General features: G+C 45.2%; 1 protein-coding gene across 1 annotated transcript; it reads left to right on the top strand.

Moving 5' to 3' along the window:
- Window positions 1-1233: 1233 nt before the first annotated feature.
- LOC142821294 (olfactory receptor 6C75-like) lies at window positions 1234-7800 on the top strand. The gene is made up of 3 exons (XM_075912145.1): window positions 1234-1272; window positions 5896-6849; window positions 7795-7800. Exons 1-3 carry the CDS (start codon window positions 1234-1236, stop codon window positions 7798-7800), a joined length of 999 nt encoding a protein of 332 aa, XP_075768260.1.
- Window positions 7801-9425: the final 1625 nt, after the last annotated feature.

The raw sequence follows: 9425 nt of genomic DNA, 5'->3' as shown, positions 1-9425 counted from the left end.
GCCAAGCCCTGGCTGGGATGATTGAGTTGGGTTGGTCCTGCTTTGGGCAGGGGGCTGGACTCAACTCCTGAGGTCTCTGCCAGCCCTATGATTCTATAGCCCTGCTCAGCATGTGCTTCACAGTGCTAGTGCAAGATGAGTCATGTAAGGTGTCATTGGAAAAGTTAGGATTTGTCAAATATAATTATCTTATTTGAATACATGTATCATTTTGGTATCTTAAGTTCTGCATGTGGACTCTGTATCTTTATTTCAAATGTGGTTATACTCGAGGAATTCCCATTAGGAAAGTTGCATTCCATTTTGATCGTTGGTTAGGAAGGACCTATTCAGGTTAATGAGACTGTAGGGAACATAACGGACCCTACGAGACGATTCTCTCCCACCTGGTGAGCCTTCCTGAGAACTCTCCAGAGACCAGGTAAGTAAATAGTTGTTATGAGTCTGCAAGAGTAGGCGAGGGAACCACCAGTCTCTGGTCTCCATTGTGGGGTGTTTGTATTTTCCCCACAAACTGCTGCGGGAACCGAGGTTTGAAGCAAAAGAGGCCCCCTCCCCCCCGTGCTGAAGCTATAAAAGGTAGGAAGTGATCTCATTGTCACTTCTTCACACCCCATGCAAGAGCATCCCTGTAAAAATCTGAGGAGAACAGATATTGCTGGGTAAATTCTGAGGCCAGGCTGAAGGGATTTCTAGCCTTTGTCTGGATACCTGGAAACACAGGCTGCCAAGCAAATACAACCCGTGTCTTGAGAATCTACCAGATTCAGGGTGAGAAACTTCTAATTCTCAGACTATCGAACCTTTGTCGTAAGCTTTGCTTGTGCGTTTGTTTCTCTGCGAGTTAATGTCCTTCAATCTGCTGGCTATCCCTTATAATCACATACAATCCATCTGTTTTAGAGAACAAGGGTACGTCTAGATGACAGAGCTTTTCCGAGATCCTGGAAAAGCCCTGCTGCATCCAAGGAATGTGTCTGCTTTTCCAGAAAAAAAAAATTTGGAAAAGCAGGTGCGTTTTTTTGGCATCCCTGTAAACCACTGTCATGGTCATGAGGGATGGCCAGCAGCCTGGGGACTAAGTGGTTAACTATGTCCCTGTACCTAGCCAGGTAGCGGTCAGCCAATAGAAGTGCAGGTAGGGATTTCAAACTGAGACACAGGAATTATGGGGATTTCCCTCCTTTGTCTCTGGGCCAGTTTGCTCTCCCGGTACTGAGTGGGACAGAAGACATGTCTGTCTCCAAGAAAAAGACTCTTCAGAATGTGCAAGTAGGATAAAGTTTAGATAAATCCATTAGGTTTTCTTCTGTGGGATTTTGGATCTGATATCTGCGCTGTTAGAAATGGGCTTTCCTCTTTTTTGTAACTAAGTTTTGAGCCCATGGGAAATTCCCCATGAGTTTATTAATTAGTGACTCTTACCATCTAGCCCAGGGGTGTCCAAACTTTTTTCAAAGAGGGCCAGATTTGATGAAGTGAACATGCGTGAGGGCCGACCATTTTGCCTGACATTCTTTGAACCATTAAAATTAAATGCAAATTAACTATTTTATGCAAAGTTTATTGCAAACGGCATACTTTTCATTTCGTCACATGGATGACGAATCTAAACAGGTGTTAAATCACTCTGCCTTTCATATCAGAAGGCCAGATGAAAAAAAATCCAGGAAGCTGAAATATATGTCAGGAACATTGTAAAGTACATTACATATTATTGGTAATAAAGGTTGTCTGTCAACTTTTAAGTTCAAAAAATATGAACAGGAACATAACACCAAGTATACATGTTGTGTCCAAATATATTTATAACTGATTTAGACCAACTGACATTAACTGAGATTTTACAATGTATTCATCTCAATACATATGGATTCGTTGGGGGCCATAAAAGATAGATATTGCCAAATTACCTGTGGGGCCGTATTAAACCAGAACACGGGCCGCAATTGGCCCGCGGGCCGGACTTTGGACATGCCTGATCTAGCCAATCCAAATACGCTTGTAACAGGAGTACTGTTTTGATAATAAAACCTCTTTCTTTTGTCATGAAGCTGGTATTGGTTCAGTTCTGTGTCCTGGAAAATCTGTCTGTGGATAGCTGCATGTCTCTGACTAGAGGGCAGCAACCACTGACTGCGGTTTATATTTTCTCCATTCTCTTTGGGGTGCCCCTGGGATTGGTTTCAATTCTCTACCCCTAGTTGCTGGTTCAAAAGCACTTGATGGTGGCAGTGGATTTTTATCCCCAAAATCCAGGTTTTTAGGATTTTGGGGGGAAGTTTTATACCAAAACCTAGAATCGTAGAATCATAGAGCTGGAAGAGACCTCATAAGGTCATCAAGTCCAGCCCCCTGCTCTAGGCAGGACCAATCCCAACTAAATCAACCCAGCCAGGGCTTTGTCAAGCCGAGACTTAAACACCTCTAGGGATGGAGACTCTACTACTTCCCTAGGTAGAGATCAGGTTTTGGGGTACTCCTGCAGGCCCCCAATTCTGCATTCATCATGTGGGGGATCAGCCTTGACAACCACGTTCTATGAGAAAGATGGGATGTTCCGAAAGTGGGGTTTTTCCCGACATTTGGCTCTGTGTAGATGGGCCAAATGTTGGAAAAGCCTCTTTCGGAAGAAAAGGGAGAAAGATACTCAAAGTTCACAATTTGTGTATCGTTTTCTGACTTTTCTTTGTAGTGTAGACACATCCCAAATGTGTTTTTGATTTAATACAAACCAGGGTGATGAAATGAAATAACTCGGAAAGAAATTCTCTGTATAGTCACACAAGTGTGCTTCTTCCTCTCAACATTCAGGGAGAGGCAAACCAGGAGACAATTTATTATGTCTCACTGCTTTGATCGGGTCAGGATAGGGCAGATTTCAGTTCCTAGGCAGTGGATCTCTTAGTTATATTGACTGTAGCTTCTCCATTCTGCTCTACTCTGCACTAGTTAGGCCTCAGTTGGGCTGTGTCTAGACTGCATCCCTTTTTCGTAAAAGGGATGCAAATTAGACATATCGCAATTGCAAATGAAGCGGGAATTTAAATCTCCCCCTCTTCATTAGCATAAAAATGGCTGCCGCTTTTTTCCGGCTCGGAGCTTTGCCGGAAAAAAGCGCCAGTCTAGACGCGGATCTTTTGGAAAATAAAGCCTTTTCCGAAAGATCCCTTATCCATTTTAAGAGTCTAGACACAGCCTTGGAGTGTTCTGTCCAGTTCTTGGCACCGCATTTCAAGAAAGATGTGGAGAAATTGGAGAGAGTCCAAAGAAGAGCAACGAGAATGATGAAAGGTCTAGAGAACTTGACCTATGAAGGAAGGCTGAAAGAACTGGGTTTGTTTAGTTTGGAAAAGAGAAGAATGAGGGGGGACATGATAGGAGTTTTCAGGTTTCTAAAAGGGCGTCATAAGGAGGAGGAAGAAAACTTGTTTATCCTGGCCTCTGAGTATCGAACAAGAAGCAATGGGCTTAAACTGCAGCATTGCCAGCAGATCTAGGGAAGTGATTATTCCCCTTCATTCAGCACTGGTGAGGCCACATTTGGAGTATTGTGTCCAGTTGTGGGCCCCCCACTACAGAAACAATGTGGGCGCTTTGGAGAGGGTCCAGTGGAGGGCAACCAAGATGATTCAGGGGCTGGAGCGCACGACCCATGAGGAGAGGCTGAAGGATTTGGGTTTGTTCAGTCTGCAGAAGAGAAGAGCGAGGGGGGATTTGACAGCAGCCTGCAACTCCCTGAAGGGGGGTTCCAAAGAGGCTGGAGAGAGGCTGTTCTCAGTGGGGGCAGACGGCAGAACGAGGAGCAATGGGCTCAAGTTGCAGTGGGGGAGGTCTAGGTTGGATATTAGGAAAAACTTTTTCCCTAGGCGGGTGGTGAAGCACTGGGATGGGTTCCCTAGGGAGGGGGTGGAATCTCCATCCCTAGAGGTGTTTAAGTCCTGGCTTGACCCAGCCCTGGCTGGGCTGATTGAATTGGGGTTGATCCTGCTTTGGGCAGAGGGCTGGACTTGATGACTCCAGAGGTCTCTGCCAGACCTGGGATTCTAGGATTCCACCAATGGATGGCTCTCCAATTTAGAACCCAAGAGCAGCCACACTGAGTCAGATCACAGGTCCTTCCCGCCCAGTGTCCTGTCTGCCGTCAGTGGCCTATGCCAGGTGCTCCAAAGGGAATGAACAGAACAGGGAATCATCACGATTCATTCCCTGTTGCCCAGTCCCTGAACCACATTTTACTTCTTCATAGCAATTCATTCGACTGAAATTGGTTATTTGATCTCTTGGCACTGATATGACAAAGCAGATTCTAATTCTGAATTCTGGTTTCTAACTGTAGGGGAGAAATACCCATGTTAAAATTCTGAATAGGCCTCATTTCTGATCAACAGATTTTTTTTTAATTATGTCAACTATGGCATTTGCTCATATGGCAAACATATGATAAATGTACATCAAAATCCCAACCTAAGAAAAAATTTCAAGTGAAAGGGAAGTTAAGGGAGTTTGATGGGACATTAAATAGCATTCCGTGCCCTGGGTCACCTACTTTGGATGATCACGATGCTTAAGGAACCCTCAAAGATGATAAAGTCATAGCGGTGAAGCAAAATGAATTCTTTTCTTCAGTCTTCATGGCGGAGGATATTGGGGAGATTCCCAAACCTGAACCATTCTTATTAGGTGACAAATCTGAGGAATTGTCCTAGACTGAGCTGTGATTAGAGGAGGTTTTAGAACAAATTGATAAACTTAATAGTAACAAGTCACCGGGAAGAGATGGCATTCACCCAAGAGTTCTGAAAGAAGTCAAATGGGAAATTGCAGAAACAATAACTGTGGTTTGTAACCTATCCTTTACATCAGCATTTGTATCTAAGGCCTGGAAGATAGCTAATATGATGCCAATATTTTAAAAGGGCTCTCGAGCTGATCCTGGCAATTACAGACCAGTAAGGCTAAAATCAGTACTGGGCAAATTAGTTGAAACTTTAGTAAAGAATAAAATTGTCAGACACGTCGATGGATATAATTTATTCTGGGAAAGTCAGCTTGGTTTCTATAAAGGGAAATCATGCCTTACTAATCTGCTAGAATTCTTTGAGGGAGTCAATAAACATGTGGACGAGGATCCAGTGGACATAGTGTACTTAGATTTCCAGAAAGCCTTTGACAAGGTCCCTCATCAAAGGCTCTTAAGTAAAGTAAGTTGTCATGGGATGAGAGGGAAGGTCCTTTCATGGATTGAGAACTGCTTCAAAACAGGAAACAAAGGGTAGGAATAAATAGTAAGTTTTCAGAGTGGTGAGAGGTAATAAGTGTAGTCCCCGAAGGGTCTGTCCTAGGACCAATCCGATTCAACTTATTTATAAATGATCTGGAGAAAGGGTAAATGGTGAGATGGCAAAGTTTACAGATGATACCAAACTGCTCAAGACAGTGAAGAGCTTCAGAAAGATCTCACCAAACTAAGAGATTGGTGAAGGGTAGGACTTTAACAGGGTTCAAAAAAGAGCTAGCTAGATTCATGGAGGCTAGGTCCATCGATGGCTATTAGGCAGGATGGGCAGGAATGGTGTCCCTAGCCTCTGTTTGTCTGGAGGTGGGTGAGAGGAGAGGGATCATGTGACAATTACCTGTTGTGTCCCCTCCCTCTGGGGCATCTGGCATTGGCCACTGTCAGCAGAGGGGACACTGGGCTGGATGGACCTTTAGTCTGACCCAATCAGGCCGCTCTTATGTTCTCTGTCTCTTAATGACCTGAATCTTCCTCTTTTCATTGACAACTTCATTTCTCCATTGGAGAGAAACTGTGGTGTGAGGTTTGTCAGTGCAACTGACAGCACAGCCTGACTGGGCGTGCTCCGTCAATACCGAGCGGTTTTCTCTTTCTAGACACATATTATGGAAAAAGCAGAAGGAGGAAACCAAACGCTCATCTCAGAATTCATCCTTTTAGGATTTGGGAACGGCCCTGAACTGCAGCCCCTGCTCTTCTTGGTGTTTCTAGTGATCTACTTTGTGACTGTGGCTGGGAACCTCCTCATCGTTGTGCTAGTGGTGGCTGATCGGCACCTTCACACGCCCATGTACTACTTCTTGGGGAACTTGTCCTTCCTGGAGACCTGTTACACCTCCATCTTCCTACCCAGGCTGCTGGCCAGTCTCCTGACTGGAGACAGAATTGTTTCTGTTCAGGGTTGCATTGTGCAATTATGGATTTTTGGTGTCATGTCAACTACAGAAGCTATGCTGCTCGCAGCCATGTCGTACGATCGGTACCTAGCGATCTGCCACCCCCTCCGTTATGCTGCTCTGATGAACTGCAGGGTTTGTGGCCAGCTCGTGGGAGGGTCCTGGATGAGTAGCTTCCTGAGCTGCACCGTAGTAAATATTTTTTTGTTCCAATTAACGTTCTGTGGTTCCAAAGAAATTGACCATTTCTTCTGTGATTTCTCGCCCATGATAAAGCTGTCGTGTGTTGATACCCGCACTCTGGAATTGGTTTCATTTGTTTCTGCTGCCATCGGGGCGCTTGTGCCCTGTCTCCTGACCCTGATGTCCTACATTTGCATCATCGCCACCATCCTGGGTATCCCCTCCAGCACCGGGAGGCAAAAGGCCTTTTCCACCTGCTCCTCCCACCTCATTGTGCTGACAATTTTCTATGTGACTGTGATCACTATCTATGTGGTTCCAACGGCCAACACACCCAAGCTCCTAAGCAAAATATTCTCTGTTTTCTATATCATTCTGACTCCCTTGATCAACCCTGTCATCTACTGTCTCAGAAACAAGGAGGTCAAAGAGTCCCTGAGAAAAGCTATTTTGAAACTGCCTACTTTTAGGGTGTGTCTAGACTACATGCCTCCTTCGACGGAGGCATGTAGATTAGCCAGATCGGAAGAGGGAAATGAAGCCGCGATTAAAATAATCGCGGCTTCATTTAAATTTAAATGGCTGCCCCGATCTGCCGATCAGCTGTTTGTCGGCAGATCGGGGGAGTCTGGACGCGATGCCCCGACAAAGAAGCCTTTCTTCATCGACACAGGTAAACCTGGTTTCACGAGGCTTACCTGTGTCGATGAAGAAAGGCTTCTTTGTCGGCGCGTCGCGTCCAGACTCCCCCGATCTGCCGACAAACAGCTGATCGGCAGATCAGGGCAGCCATTTAAATTTAAATGAAGCCGCGATTATTTTAATCGCGGCTTCATTTCCCTCTTCCGATCTGGCTAATCTACATGCCTCCGTCGAAGGAGGCATGTAGTCTAGACACACCCCTAGATACCAACATGGAAATTTCAGGGACAAATATTAACGTCTATTAAAACAGAGATCAATTTCTTTCTTTCTTTCTTTCTTTCTTTCTTTCTTTCTTTCTTTCTTTCTTTCTTTCTTTCTTTCTTTCTTTCTTTCTTTCTTTCTTTCTTTCTTTCAATTTTGAAGCAATGCTCATTCACACATTTCTATCGGAAAGATGGGCTTTATTGTCCTGACACACATTTTAGTAAAGCTCTTCGGCTACATCTAGACCACAGGTATCCCAGAAAACCAATGCCATGTCTAAAGAATGCTTCCACTTTTTTGGAAAATTTTCTGAAAAAGCAGACACGTTCTTTCTCCATTCCTGTAAACATTGTTTTACAAGGAAGAAGGGATGGCATGAAAGAGCAGGTTTTTCCAAAATTTGGCACCATGTAGATGCGCTAAATTTTGGAAAAGCCTCTTTCGAAAGAAAAGTGGAAACAGATACACAAATTGCAGTTCTTTTTCCAACTTTTCTTTATATTGTAGATGTAGCCTCTGTTTCGCTCATCCATGCATGAATACTAGTACCCCAATACTTTCAGAAATGGAACAACTTTTGAGTTCTTCTGGGTCTCTTCCACTCCCATGGAAGCTAATGATATTTATTGTCCACTAATTTGGGCATCCCATTGCTAATTATTCCATATGGATTCCCTTGCTCCAGACAGAAATGCATTTGCCACCAAATTCTGCTCAGAATCAATTAAAGAATAGTTTCTTTATTGAGTTTCCCTGGTATATTTGTTCTTCCTCCACATGTTTGGTCCTTGTTCTTTGCAAAAATATGTGCTGCAGGTGCAGTGTGAGGTATGAAAACAGGTGTTCGCAAGAACCAAGTTCCTGACCTCTGGAGTGAAAAGTGTTGGAAAAGTGCTGACCCAGAGGCAGATGGGGAAACACAGACTTCTTTATTGCAGATACTTGTTCCGTCTCGGACCCCCAAACAACACAGGGAGCCCCAAAATGCCCATTGATCTTAGTTAGCATGCAAACACACCTATACATGAGATCATCCCATGCATCCTGGTTTGGTGACACAAACACCCATATAATACACAAACGTAACCATATGATGAATATTATTATGCCCACCCCTGTTTACTTATTTACTAGATTTTGTTGAAGTTAGCTCATTACTGAGGGTGAAGGAGCCGCAACCCAGCAGGTGTATCTCAGAGCAATGGGGAAGAGACGGGGCAAATAGGCCATTGCTTCACAGAGAGACTGTCCAGGACACAGAGGCAGCTTATCTCTGCATTGCACAGTGGCAACTTTACCGGCACCTAACAAGCAGGAAGAAGGAGCAAACACGTCTATCAATCTGTCAAAGCAGTGTCTGCCTATACCATGCCCCATAGCCATAGCAACCACTACTCAGAACCTCACTTTCCCTCTTGCATGCCCCAACAAAGAGTAATGGCACAGGGTGGGGATCAGGGCCGAGATTCAAAAAGAGACTTTGGAGCCTAACTTCCATTGGTCCCATAGGCTGTTGACTGACAAGCTACAGGGATTCTCAAGACTGCTCCTTCTCTTTGAGTTAGGTACCGACATGGATCATACCCTTCCCACCAAATGAGATCTCTTCCGACACACTGAGAACTGATACCCCAGAGTGTGGGGGAAGCAAACAGGGAGGTGGAGATATACCAACTCATAGGGTATGTCTACACTACAATGTTAGTTCGAACTAACGGACGTTAGTTCGAACTAACATTCATAGCCGCTACACTAGCTCTTAGTTCGAACTAGGAAAACCTCATTTAACGAGGATTAAGCCTAGTTCAAACTTACTAGTTCGAATTAAGGGCTGTGTAGCCCCTTAATTCGAACGAGTGGGAGGCTAGCACTCCCCAGGTTTCCCTGGTGGCCACTCTGGCCAACACCAGGGAAACTCTATGCCCCCCTCCCAGCCCCGGACCCCTTAAAGGGGCACGGGCTGGCTACGGTGCCCGTGCCAGGTGCAAGCCTGCCAGCACCCAGCCGGCAGACCCTGCACCTGGCACGGCACAGAGCCACCCACCCGATGTCCCCAAGCCCACCCCCTCTTCCCGGGACCAGCCTGGCAGCTCCCGGGAGCTTGCCCTGGACCGCAAGAGGCGGGCACCTTCCTGGGC

The sequence above is a fragment of the Pelodiscus sinensis genome, chromosome 30 (genome assembly GCF_049634645.1).
Source record: "Pelodiscus sinensis isolate JC-2024 chromosome 30, ASM4963464v1, whole genome shotgun sequence".
NCBI classification, from domain to species: Eukaryota; Metazoa; Chordata; order Testudines; family Trionychidae; genus Pelodiscus; species Pelodiscus sinensis.
This window is presented reverse-complemented; position numbering and strand designations above follow the sequence as displayed.

Bases quoted from the DNA above. Each gene is read 5' to 3' on its own strand.
- LOC142821294 (XM_075912145.1), top strand. From the start codon at position 1,234: ATGTCTGTCTCCAAGAAAAAGACTCTTCAGAATGTGCAA. The intron at 1,273-5,895 runs GTAGGATAAAGT...TTCTCTTTCTAG, and splicing joins AGACTCTTCAGAATGTGCAA to ACACATATTATGGAAAAAGC.